Source organism: Colossoma macropomum, unplaced genomic scaffold (assembly GCF_904425465.1).
Source record: "Colossoma macropomum unplaced genomic scaffold, Colossoma_macropomum, whole genome shotgun sequence".
In the NCBI taxonomy this organism is placed as follows: domain Eukaryota; kingdom Metazoa; phylum Chordata; class Actinopteri; order Characiformes; family Serrasalmidae; genus Colossoma; species Colossoma macropomum.
The window spans coordinates 21,623,474-21,637,722 of NW_023494793.1; the positions used below are offsets into that span (position 1 = coordinate 21,623,474).

The 14,249-nt window shown below is 37.6% G+C and overlaps 1 protein-coding gene across 1 annotated transcript in view; it reads left to right on the forward strand.

Moving 5' to 3' along the window:
• Positions 1–13,322, forward strand: part of loxhd1b (lipoxygenase homology domains 1b) — a 32,740-nt gene extending 19,418 nt beyond the window's left edge. Inside the window, 17 exon segments of the mRNA XM_036579729.1 lie at positions 958–1,139; positions 1,302–1,418; positions 1,793–1,955; positions 2,990–3,144; positions 3,589–3,736; positions 3,739–3,797; positions 3,906–4,032; positions 5,119–5,327; positions 5,654–5,839; positions 6,046–6,173; positions 7,391–7,508; positions 7,734–7,911; positions 9,851–10,036; positions 10,323–10,493; positions 10,663–10,801; positions 11,048–11,200; positions 12,647–13,322. Of these exon segments, the coding sequence (XP_036435622.1) occupies positions 958–1,139; positions 1,302–1,418; positions 1,793–1,955; positions 2,990–3,144; positions 3,589–3,736; positions 3,739–3,797; positions 3,906–4,032; positions 5,119–5,327; positions 5,654–5,839; positions 6,046–6,173; positions 7,391–7,508; positions 7,734–7,911; positions 9,851–10,036; positions 10,323–10,493; positions 10,663–10,801; positions 11,048–11,200; positions 12,647–13,127 (2,900 nt within the window). The 3' untranslated portion in view covers positions 13,128–13,322.
• The last annotated feature ends 927 nt before the right edge of the window (positions 13,323–14,249 follow it).

Here is a 14,249-nt window from a genome sequence, read left to right on the forward strand (position 1 = left end):
TGAAAATTTCCTTCAGTGAATATTAAAATTCTTAACCAATTTGGTGCTCTAATACAGGCTAAAGGTCAAAATATATAATTAAATTATCATGAGACATGGGTGTAAAATTGCATAAGTAGTGATATAAGATGGTCAGTAAAGATGCTAAGGGACCCTGTTGCCATGGACCCCCAAGGGCCACAGGCCCCAATGTGATTGTCCTGCCTACACTGTCGTGTTACACCACTGCTCCATATCCTTCTGGTGAACTACTTCCTTCAAAATTCTGTTCCAAACTAAACCAACTGGGGTTTTCTGAAGACGGATGTTAGTCCAATTAGTTTTGGCGTAAAGGCGGATAAAGAATATCTGAATATACGTCCAAATGTATCCAGACACCCATGCTAATTAGTGGATTCAGCTACTTTAAGGTGAACTCATTGCTGGATGTTCAAATGTGTGCACACAGCTTATAAAGTCTCCATGGAAAAGCAATGTCAATAAAATATGACACTCTGGAGAGCCTAACATCACCATGCCTAATGCCATGTGTCAGCTAGATGGGCATAAAGCCCCCCAGCATTGGGCTGTGGAGCAGTGGAACTGTATTCTCTGGAGTGATGGAGCTCTATCCAATACCTTTGAGATGAGCTAGAGTGGCATTTGTGGTTCAGAATTGATCATCCAACATAAGTACCTGACCTCACTAATCCACTTGTGGCTGAATGCACTCAAATCCTCACAGCAATGCTGTAATCTAGTGTAAAGCCTTCCCAGAAGAGTAGAGGCTGTTACTGCAGCAAAGGGGGGACAAATTCCCTATTAATAACCTTGATTTTAGAAGAAAGTTTGGATAAGCAAGGGTCTACAAACTTTTGGACATACAGTGTCTAATGGAAAAGACCGTAAAAAAAAAAAAAAAGATCTTGTGTTATTTTTATAGGGACTCAACATTCAGTTTCTCCTTCCCATCTGCAGTTGTGCCATATGAGATCAAAGTCTTCACCAGCGATATCTTTGGAGCGGGGACGGATGCAGATGTCTTTATTGTTCTCTATGGACAGAAAGGACTCTGTACTCTTCAGAAATATCTTTGTGTGAATAAGCGAGAAAGACGCATGTACTTTGAGAGGGCAGCGGAGGATATGTTCATTGTGGAGGTACGGTACACTAAATTTGTTCCCAAATGTTCCCCATTTTGGAACTGCTATCTTTTGTCTGTCAATGGTATTTTACAAAGACAAATACTTCTGAACAACGGAAAATGTAATCAGGTAAATTCACTGATGTCTTTGACAAAACAATACACTGTGAATGTGTAGCTGGAGGATGTAGGTGACATCATTGAGAAGATTCGCATTGGACATGACAACAGTGGCACAAACCCTGGGTGGCATCTAGACCGAGTGGAAATAAGAAGACTTTTAAGGAAAGGAAAGGTAACGAAGGGTCTTGGGTACAAAGGGCACTTTGTTACCTAAAAACATTTATTTCTAAAAACAGATGCCAGCAGTATTGAATTCAACTGAATTTGCCATCATCTTAGACTGTGTGGCTGGCCATCACAAAAGTGAATACATTCAAACAAACATACATATAAAGTATATTGTCACTGTTCGACAAGAACCTTGTATCTCCAAAATGGTAACTTTACAGGAGAAGTAAAAAAAAGCATTCTTAACCTTTAATGGAAGTCAATGTAAAAAGATTTCAAAAAGACTTCACAAAGTGGCCAGAGAGTATACTTACAGTAATAAACTGATGGAAATTTACCAAGATTGGGACCTGCACAGAAGATTATATTCTTATTTAGGGCTCAGAGACTACTGTCTTTCCATGTGAGCGATGGCTGGCTAAGTCTGAGGATGATAGTGAAACGGTGAGAGAGCTGGTGCCCTCAGACATCATCACAGAGAAGCTCCTGAGAGACGGCACACTGAAGACCACGGAGACAGAGGTGGATGACGCGCTGGAGAGTATGTCCTCCTTTCCTGATAACATACAAAGAGGGATATATATGTGGTGTATACACTGCATGTCAAGAGTTTGGGGACATCTACTATTTCAAAATGTTTTTATTAAAAGAGCATGTTTTCCTTGTTAGTTTGTGAAAACTTCACATATTAAATAAAAAGTTGTTCAGGTCTTTCCATTTTCAAAAACTACAAAACTAAAGGAACAGCTGATAAAAGCACAGCGTTGGAAATGTCATAGCGCACTCATTTTATCCCCTTCTTGTGATGTCAGCACTCAGAGCTTTCAGTTGAATAAACCACCTTTGGGCCAAAAGAGATTCAATATGTGCTTTTAACAGTAGTTTGAACGAGAAAACTGTGAAATTATTATTTAGGTAAGATCTACACTTTAAACCAGGAACAACACAAACATATTGCAGCATATGCCCAAAATAATAGCAGGCACATGTATGTGCAAATGTTTGGGCACCCCTGGTCAAATTACATTGTGTGTTGATATTCTAAGTCAAAATAAGTGATACATCCTCTGCAGAGAACATACATATGCACAGTTTAATGCACAGTTACTGTTAACTTCCTGAATTTAATGCATTGGAAAAAAATAAAGCAAAAGTTATGGCACATTTTATACTTTGTTTTTTTTTCCAATGTATTAAACTGTTAAAATTTGCAGGAAAATCCAGTATTTATGTTTGTTCATGTAGATCATGTTTTAACCTTTTTCCCCAAACAGAAAAAAAAATTTGCACATAACTGTAGCTGTTTTGTGGTAATAATGCCTTCTTATAATAATGAAAAACAAACATTACAAAGAAGACAAACTGTTCTTCATTAGTTGTTGTGCATTAGCTGTTTTGAAGTCATAGACATAATGATATGAACTAGATCTTTGTTGCTAAATTGAGTGCTGAACAGTGTTTGTAGTTGAGTTTATAGTAGAATTAGAACTACAGGAAATGTTTGTGGTTTGAAATGAAATGGAATGAATGGAGTGAAAATGAAGTGCATTTTCCTTTTTTTCTGCCATTCCTCAGCTCACACTTATAAGGTATCTGTGAGAACAGGTGATATGTATGGAGCAGGTACAGATGCCAATGTGTTCCTAACCATCTACGGGGACCTTGGAGACACAGGAGAACGCAAACTCAGCAAATCAGAGAGCAGCAAAAATAAGTTTGAGCGAGGAGCAGTACGTATGGACTAAAACTATCCTTAAACTTACTTACAATCGTAATTCCAGTTATAGGGATATTTTTGTGTGTTTTTTTGCAAATCCAACACGCTTAGTCACCTAAATCCCCAAACATATGCAGAAATGCCAAACATAGGCAAAACATTAAGTCCCTGTGCTGAAAAAACTAATGAGCTGAAATACTTGGTTCAAATGTTTACATTATTTGTACATTGATAAAATATATTGCATCAGCATTTCAGTATACTCACTTCTGACAATACCTGTAATAATGTAATATTTTTTGTCCATGTGGAAACTACGTACATATTTAAATGAAATAAATGTTATCACTTTTTTCAATGCAGGAGTGTGAAATCCTGTTTGTATACTGCATCAGTTTATTTACTCATTCATCTGTTGCGTGTCAGTTATTTACTGATTTCCAACCTTTGATTGCAGGTTGATAAATTCAGCATTGAAGCTGTGGACCTGGGCCAGATCTTTAAGATCAAAGTACGCCATGATAATTCCATGCTGGGTGCAGATTGGTACTTGGACCAGGTCGAAATTGTGGATGTGGACACAGAGGAGGTCTACATGTTCTTATGTGAGAGTGGCTGTCAAAAAAGAAAGAAGATAAACGTATTGAGAGAACATTTTTTGTCAAGGTGATTTAAGTTGCTTCCTCCATGCCCACTTTGCATTCTCTTAATTTTAGAAATGACTGAGCTGTCTTTGTCTGAACAATCTGTCTGAGGTGTTTGCCATTTTCTCAGGGGTATGAAGGTGAAAGGAACCCTCAGAACTCAAAGAAAAACATGCAGAGCTCCAAACCAAGCCTAGACAGCAACATGAACAAAAAGAAAAAGAAGAAAAAAGCAGTGGCTGTGGAGGAGGGTCCAGGTAACCTTTGCTTAATCATATGAAAATCATCTTCAAAATGCAACCCCATTTCCAAAAAAGTTGGGACGCTGAGCAGAATGTAAATGTAAAATAGAATGCAATGATGTGCAAATCATTTAAACCCTATATTTACTTGAAAATGGTACAAAGACAACATATCAAGTGCTGAAACTGAGAAACTTCAAAATGAATGCCCATTTTCATTTGATGCCAGCAACACGTTTCAAAAAAAGTTGGGACGGGGGCATGTTTACCACTGTGTTGCATCAGCTCTTCTTTTAACAACTCTCTGTGTTTGGGAACTGAGGAGACCAGTTGCTGCAGTTTTGAAAGTGAAATGTTTTCCTGTTCTTGCTTGATATAGGATTTTCACCAGGTTCACCAGAAGGTGAATTCCTCCCCATCTTTACTTCTGAAAGACTCAGCTTCTCTGGGATGGTCTTTTTATACCCAATCATGTTACTGACCTGTTGCCAGTTAACCTCGTCAGTTGTGAGATGTTTCACCAGGTGTTTTTTTAAGCATTACACAAATTTACCAGTCTGTTGTTGCCCCTATCCCACTATTTTTGAATCGTGTTTTGTTGGCATCAAATTCAAAATGGACATATATTTTTCAAAAGACAATACACTTCTTAGTTTCAATATTTGATAAGTTATCTTTGCACTATTTTCAAATAAATATATGGTTTAAATGATTTCATCAGTGTATTCTGTTTCTATTTTCATTTTTTTTTTACATTTATTTACATTTTTGGAAATGGGGTTTTAGTTACTTTCCTTTGTCAAACCAAAATGCTTCCTGCATTCTGATTTGAAACACTGCTCACTGTACTATCAATGACCTGTAACATTTTATTTTGATGGATCATTGTAGTTGTTTTGTAGAATTTCATCTTGTCTCTAACTGATATTTATCTACTCTCTTTCCTAACCTTAACACTCTTGGTAATCAACTGAATTTCACCAAATAGTCTGTTAACAATTTCGTGATCTGTAGATAAGCAGTTGGAACAATCAAAACAAAGTGTGACCATGTTTTCCAATGTATTTTAATGATGAGAAAATGTTGATTTCCTTTCCACAGTGATCCCGTACCACTTCACGGTGTCAACAGGGGCAGACCGTGATGCCAGTACCACCAGTCGAGTTTATGTGATCATAATGGGTCCAAATGATCTGGAAACAGACCGGCTCTGGCTCGACCTCATTGAAGGAAAGAAGTGTTTTGCAGCAGAAACTATGGAGAACTTTGAATGCTATGGTTTGGACATAGGAGAAATTAAGAGGGTGGAGGTAAGATTGATTTATCATTAATGGCCTTTCAGATACACTCATACACATACACATTATCTAAGCCGCTTATCTTTCTGAGTGGGGGGGTGCTGGAGCTTATCCCAGCGGTCATTAGGCAGAAGGCAGGAAACACCCTGGACAGGTCGCCAGTCCATCGCACGGCCTTTCAGATACAGTGAATTCAAATGACAAATGTCTGATTTCTTTTAAAAAGCTGCAAAAAACCCTGTACTTGAGTAGAAAGTGAATTGCAAATGGTTATTGCAAACAAAAGTTTTTTTTACATGTTTTCTTTAGAATCATGTTGCCAATTTTTCCTTTTGCAGTTAGGTCATAATGGAGCTACTCCAGAGAGCTGCTGGCTTGTAGATGAGCTGTCTGTGGCAGTGCCTACCAAAGGCATCAAGTACATATTCCAGTGCAAGAGTTGGCTTGCCAAGGATAGGGGAGATGGCCTGACAGCAAGAGTGTTCAACGTTCTTGATGCCACCACTATCAGTATCATTCAAAAGGTTAGTATGAATTCTTCATAGGAAACAGCATGTCACGCTGCCTTTTTACTATATTAATGTAATGTTATATGTAACTGTGACTGAGATGTACTGTTATCAGAGTCTGTGATCAAACATGCATCCATCTCCATGTGACTCCTGATGTTTGAAGATTATTTCAGCCAAATATACATCCAAATACAGATATTTTGCCTCACTGTCTTTAGGTCATCTATCAGATTACCGTTGTTACAGGAGATACCCAATACGCAGGGACAGACACCAACATATTCATAACAGTGTTTGGGGCCAACGGAAGTACGGAGGAGATCCTGCTACCAAAGAATGGGGACAGGTGACACATACTGCTTCATTCATTAACAAATGCAGTGAGTTACTTAGAAAGATTCAGCATAATAACACAATCGTGTTTATATAGGATACGTTCAGATGGGTGACCAATTAAAGGATAAATCTAAATAAAGCCTGAGTGTAGAAACATAATGAGTGAAAATGGTTCCAGGCAGGTGTACTGCTTGATACACTTAAGCAGTTAACATCCTACCATGAAGTGACTTTGAAAGAGGATTCGTTATTGGGGCACAGATGGCAGGAGCTTCAGTCACAAAGACTGCTCAACTGGCTAGTGTTTCAATAAGAACAGTAACTAAAGTGACACCTGCATTTATATCTACAGGAAAGACAGCAGTAAATGGGTTGGAAATTATGGTTGAAAGCACACCTTTAGTAAAAGTGATGCTCATGCATTGGTGCATTGAGTAAGGACAAACAGAAGAACAGCTGAGAATGTCAATGCAGGACTGCGTCAGCAAGAACACCTAGAACAGGGATATTATAGTAGGGTTGAAGTGTATAAACCCCTCATTACAAAGATGAATGCACATTTCATAGTTCAGTGGTGTGAAAACCACAGGCACTACTCTACAGAGACGTGAAAAAATGATTAGGTCACCTTATACTCCACAAGTGGGCAAGTGCCTGTGTGGCATACATCAAAAGAACAGTACAGGCCTGAAAGCTTGACCCCTACAGAAAGGTGGTCCGGTGGCTCTGTTATGATGTGGAAAATTTTGCTGTCATAGTTTAGGTCCACTTGTGCTCTTAGAAAGAAGGGTTACTGCACATCAATACAAAGCTATTTTGGCTGACTTGTGGTTGCCCAACACCTTACTCGTACAAGTGTTACTCAGACAAGAAGCTAAACATGACCTACATCAGGTAAAAAAAAAAATTATATCAGGAAATCGTGAAAAATATTACAAACACACAAAGTTGTATGCATAAGTTGGGGCGTCCTTATCCAATTACATGTTTTGTTGATTTTATATATATAACTCAGAAACTGTGTCCTACAATTTGCAGAACATGCCATATTTAAGTTTGTTCTCTGCAGATGGTAGGTTAACTTATTTTCACTTAAAAAATTAACATGTGTCATTTGACCAGGAGTGTGCTAACTTTTGCATATAAGCGTATATATAGAGATTATAAGAAGAATAGATGTTTGATAAGATCCATCCTTTGCTATTCACTCATTATAGTTTGTCCTAGGTTTGAGAGAGATCAGGAGGACACATTCAACTTGGAGATCGATGACATTGCTCCCCTTAAAAAGTTAAGAATTCGCATTGATGGGACAGGAAGTCGGCCTGATTGGTTCCTTGACAAGGTTAGTTGAAATAGCTTGCTCTCGTTCGTGAGTCCAGAGAACTTTCCATTCATATCTCTGATAGCAGTTACACAGAAGCTGGTAGTGTTCCATTTGGTCCTAAATGTCAGAACATTGAGTTAAGGCTGGAGACAGTAATCTAGTTGAAGATGGATGACGATAAACGGTGTTTGGGGTTTGTGTTGCATTGTTGTCAATGTCTTCTTGTCCTGTTACATGACCTAGATTATCATGCGGAACCTGAGCACAGAGGAGGTGTCAGTTTTCACCTACGAGAACTGGCTGTCCAAAACGAAAGGGCCCAAGAGGACAAAGGTGTGTGAGCTCCCCGCAGTGGTGGATGATGAGGAGATGGTGGAGAAAACCACTTACATCATTCAAGTTAAAACCAGTGACATCTCTGGTAGGTCAAACACAGCAGAGGCGAACACATCTTTTTACGTGACATTGTTTGTAATAATAAAATACAATATAGGGATCCATTACTTTAGTGGATTGTAATGAAGCAGGATGACATTGTAAGGTGTCAGATACATATTTAATTATACATATTTTTTAGCAAAAAATGTAAAAATGAGTAAAAGCAGACAAAATGCTACCCTAAAAATAATGTAATAATAGTGCCATGCCTTTCAAGTGTTTAAATTACCTTTGCTAGATTTTCAGTATGTGCTTTGAACAATACTTTGGAAAAGAAAATATTTTGACAAAACCTACAATCTAAAGATCTAAAGATGATCCTTGAGACTAAAGCACACAATGTAAGCTTTTATTTTATTTTATTTTTTCTATACAACATAAACCATTACAGAAAAAATATTATATATACTGTACTATATGTATAGTATACAAATATTATTATAGTAATAAGTGCTGCAAGCCTGCAACCTACTAACATCACTAAAGTCTTGATAGCTACATTTGGGATGCTCTGCTAAGCCTTTATGACAGCCAGTGCTTGTTTTGGGGGTGTTTTAACTTCAGTTTCCTTCTCAACGGGTGAGATGAATGCTCTCTTGACCAGGTTGTAACTTTTTTACCTTTTCTTTCAGATAAACTCCTTGGTTGAGTGTGCAGTACATTTCAGTTCATTGTCTTGCTGCATTATGAATTTCTACTCTCTGAGTGTGAAGGCATGTGCTTGGACATGGGAAGATGATTTTTATGTACACTTCAGGATTTATTCTGCTGCTACAGTCACCCATTACATCATCAGTAAAGATCAGATGTAGCAATGTGCTGAGGATCATTTGCAGTTCCTCTCTTTCGCCACACTATTCCCTTCCCATCACTCTGATAAAGATTAATCTTTAACTCATCTGGCCACAAACTTTGTTTCAAAACTCTTCTGACTCACTTTGAACTTCATCATGAATTCCAGCCTGGCCCTTTTCTTATTAGTGCTGATGAGAGGTTTACATCTTGTAATGTAGCTATATTCTCTTGAAGGTTTCTGTGAATGACGAATACTGTCACTTTCAACCTTGGAATGCCCAGTTCTGCAACTGATGTTTGCTTTAATCTGTTCAAAACTGCTTGCTTTCCCATCATAGATGTTAGTCAGTGCTCTAGTTTCTATCTCGTTTTGTACCCTTTACATCAAAACAAGATCCCTAATGCAAACTCCAATAACTACAAGCACATTCTCAGCTCTTTTATGTCTTTTAAATTAAAAGAAACCTAGGACATCTGAGCAACCAGAATCTGTCATTCGTGACAATAATTATGCAGATTGTTGTGTGATGGCATATATACAACAAGTGACTTTTTTCCTCTATGGTTTATGTTATATGGTAACATTGCCCAGAAATGGAAAGTGACGTTCTGTGCGTCAGTCTAATGCTCATCTTTTTATCTGGAATACAAATGTATGAATGTACAACAAAAATAACAACACCTTTCATTTAATTGTCCCGTTTTATTGCTCCTCACTGTAGTTTTCATACCAAGGAAGATATTTTGATTTAGATGAAGCTTAGTGTTGCAAGTATTAGAGGTTAGCACATCCTTTACAGGAAACACATGAAAATATGGCAATTTACTGCAGATTTTACAGCACAATTTCTATTTATTACACATATTGGAAAAAAAATAAAACATATTAAATGTGCCGTAATGTTTGTACATCCCACATTTTATGTTTGTTTTTTCCTTACATACATACATATATATATATATATATATATATATATATATATATATATGTATATATATATATATATATGTATATATATATATATATATATATATATATATATATATATATATATCAGAAAAACCAAAATGTACCAATGCAGTTTTGTTCATATTTCACACATCTGTTTTCACATATGGGTTTGCAGGTGCAGGCACAGATGCTAATGTGTTCCTGATTGTGTTTGGGGAGAATGGGGACACTGGCACTTTAGCACTGAAGGAGAGCAGCAACAGGAACAAATTTGAGCGCAACCAGGCAGACGTGTTCCGCTTTAGCGACATCCTCAGCCTGGGAGAGCTTTCCAAGATCAGAGTGTGGCACGATAATAAGGGTGAGAGAGAAACGCAGCAACATATTCACTCATGTTAAGTCATTTTCAACTGCCAACAGTTTCTAATGTAAAACTTCTCCAGTATGAATAAGCTTGATTTATCCTTTTATATTGCAGACTTATTATTCAGCAACAGCTATAAATTATTTGATAACTGTTGTGATTTGTAAATTATGAGAGACAGGAACTGAAGTCTATGCCTCCATACAGGCTCACAGCTTGAGTTAATTTTGTCAAAAGCAATATGGACGGAACAAAAAGCTTAATTTTCTTCTCTTGCTTTCAGGCCCTGCTCCTGGCTGGCATTTAGAAAGTGTTGATGTAAAAGATGAGCTCATGAACCAAACCTTTCGCTTCCCTTGTGACCGTTGGCTGGCCAAAAACGAGGACGATGGCCAGATTATGCGGGAGCTGGCATGTGCCAACAATGACATCCTGGACCTCAGTGACAAGACGAGTGAGAGACAGGCTTCAGTTTTAAAGCTTTCCACTCATATGCTGTGTTTAATTTATGTACAGTTTGTGGTCGCTGCATCAATGTGCTGCAATAATATCCACTGCAAAGAGTGCATATTTGGCAATAGAAGCATATATACACTATATTCACATTTTTACTTTCTTGTCAGAATATGAAATCGACGTTACAACAGCCAACTCTGAAGATGCAGAGACGAAGGAGAATGTCTGGATAGTGCTTGAGGGGAAAAGAGCACGTTCAAAGGAGTTTATGATGGAGAACTCTTCAAAGAAAAAGAGATTCTTGCGGTATGAACTTGCAGAGCTAGCCTAGCCTAGAGGACATTAAAAATCCTGCGACTGATGTTTTATTTACTTGTGGAATATAGTGTATTCTGTTTCTGCTCTCCTCACTGCTCTTTTGGGCCTTCTGAAAGGCATGTTGATAATGAGGAGTAAAAATGTTAAAAAGATACAATTACAATGTTTTCATCTAGAATGTCTTGAAATTGGCATTTTTTGTAAAATAATTATTGTCTTTCTTTGCCAATTTAGGGGGGCAACTGACTCTTTTGAGTTCTCCTCCAAAACTCTGGGAGAGATTGTTGGTATCTCTTTGGGCCACATAACAAAAGATAAAAAAGTGAAGAATGGGGCTCACTGGCATGTTCAGGAGGTGGTGGTGACAGAAAAGGAGCTGCGGAACAAGTAAGTTCCTTTTAATACCTTGTAAAGAGGGTTGAACTAATTTCAGAGTGTTTTCCCTCTGCTTACTCTATTATTGCATTTTAGCTATATTCCAATTGCTAATACTGTAAGGTACATACTGCGCACTAATCTAATTTGCTAACTAGTATAAGACGTTGCCTGGTTAGTACACAAAATATTGACTGAACCATTTTGTAGTAACAGGAAGTAACAATGTAGCTTAGCCAACAAATGTGAGGCTACTCAGGAACTACAATGTAGTTCAAACAAAAATAGTTTTATTCCAGGACTTTGTTTTTGGTTTTTTTTTGGAAAGTTTTGGTCTAGCCCTAAGCTTTCCAGATGGTTATTGGCCATGTGACTTTTGATTTTAGCCTCAAACCCAGAGAAGCTATCTTTTTAAATGAGAAGCAGCCTACCTGAATCTTAAACAACACTACATAGGTCATTTGTTTAGTCATTAGTCTTTATATTTTGTGAATATTATTAACGTTTACCTTGATTGTCCCAATAGAATTCTGAAAAATGTATTCCAGGAGCACCTTTTAAAGCACATTCACAGAAATATCCCAAAATAAAAGAATTACACTTGGTCAAAACTCACAGAACAGAAACACGTGTGTTTATTGGATGTGATTCACAGTTTTTAAAGTACAGTAATTATTAATATAAGAGCAAGTGAGCTTATTAGTGGGTCTTGTCCTGCTACATGCCATAGTTTGTCGCCAAAAAGTTTATTGTTTATTGTTTGTATTGTCGCTATGGAATACTGTAAGTTTTGCCCACAGTAAATTTTGCTACTGTGGTGCTGTTAATTTGAAATATTTCTTATAATTGTTTTTATTCACATGATAATTGCTCCGTGAATTCAGTAGAATTAGTGTTTACTGTTCTAGAGCACAGCATCTGAATTCAGCTCATAAAGGTCTTTAGTAATTAGCTGATGAGTTGAATTGGGTGTGTTTAATGAGGCAGAAGTCTAAACTCTTTAGTGCTGTAGCTCTCCAGGAGTCTGACAGCTAGGATTGCCACCTGTCCAGGATTTCCCTGGATTGTCCAGGTTTTTGATTGCCTATCTAGGAAAAAATAGAAAATGTTCTGGAAACCAAGCATTTTCATATGTTAGTACTTGTACTTATATTTTATGTAGTTAAACCATTTGTATGCAAATAATGTGTTTGATTAGTTCAGATTACCCTCAATGAAGGGACAGTTGCTTTGGAAAGGTGCACTGCTGGTAACATGTTTAAGCAATAGGCAGCACTGCAATGCAACATCTGAGAATATTAAGTTCTGTAGCTGAACTGCAATCTAGCTTAGTCACATTGAGTACAGCTACCTGTCCACTGAATTCAAGCCACTAATAGAGTGTCCAGGAATTTTATAGTGTTGAGGTGGCAACCCTACTGACAGCCCATCTTGTGTGGTTCCCTCACTCCTCTACAGGTATGTTTTCCACTGTGATGCGCGCATCCCTCTCACTGCAAAGAAGGACGAGTTCATGACCTTCGAGTGCACCAAGTCCATTGAGAGCTTTGCCAGTAAAGTCCGCAGCCTGGTGCCTGTCAAATATGAGATCATCGTCATCACCGGTGATGTGAAGGGAGCGGGCACAGACGCCAACGTCTTCATCACCATCTACGGAGTCAACGGAGACTCAGGGAAGCGCGCGCTGAAGCAGAAATTCAGAAACCTGTTTGAGAGAGGTCGTACTGACCGCTTTGTTCTAGAGATGCTGGACCTGGGTGACCTCCTCAGAGTGAAAGTGGAGCATGACAACAGTAGCCAAACCCCCGGCTGGTTCCTAGAGTGCGTAGAGATCACAAACACTGCCAACTGGGTGACCACTATCTTTGTCTGTGGGAAGTGGCTGGACAAGACTAAAGCAGATGGGAAAATCGAAAGGGTCTTGTACCCCAAATACTGACAATTGTACCCTTTTTGGCAGATTTTTCATTTTTATTTATTTATTAATTTATTTAGATCAGTACTTTTGTTTATTTTCAGTTTGAAGCAGGTGAATGAGTTGTATTTGTACTTTTTTTAAACTGCAATGAAGGCCAATGTTTCAGAGAAAGCAAAACAGCTTACATCTAAATAATGTTAAGACCCATTTTGAAGCATTTTAAACATTTTATTTGAAAAACACATACAAAAAGGTCATATACAAGACAAGAAATTAAAAAAGAAAGAACAGTTTGGGTTAAGCTATGCAACTTTTTGCATCATTAGTAATAAATACAGTACAAAATCCACCAAAAGTGAATCTAAGTGTTTTTTTTCTTTTTTTTTTACGCAATATACACTTAATCTAGTTATCGTACATGATGATCATCGAGCTATTGCTTAAATATTGTCAATACATATTTTTTTTCTACTTGACTATAAAATATTAATGTCAGAAAACATTGCGCAGTAACAGCAACAGCAGTGTCTTATACAAAGATAGCCACTTCCCTTTCACTGGCAGGTTATTCAATATTTTTTTTTTCTTTTTTTAACGTCAGCAGCAGAAAAAACATCAGAAAGATTTATGGTAAAATATTTTAACATATCTATCCATTCTCATACGTATATTAAAACCTGAGAAAGACATGCATTATAGAGCTTGTGCTTTAGGATCTACTGTTCATTCTGTTTTGCGAAACATAATACTATTGCTGTATGTCCAAAATCTGCTAGGGTGGTGGAGCAAAGAATAAAGACTTTAAGGCTGGTGAGGCAAATCATAGGACATGGCATGTCTTCACTCGAATCGTTTTGTCTGCAAATAAATAGGGAATCCCAAGTGTTTGTTAACGCAACCAAGAAAGAACGCCTTGTATAATGGCCTGTGTCAGTGTCCCATGTGGCACAAACACAATGAAGCAGGAAAGTGGTTTGCCGTCTTCGTCTGAATTTCATCCTTAAATGAATCTACCATGTTGTAGTGTTTCGAAGTTGCACCTTTAAAGAAAATCAGTGGTGGAAGTTCACTGCAAAATATACTCCCCTAGAGAAAGGTCCAATAATGACGTTTTTGATTTTGTCCATGTCTTTACATTAAAGT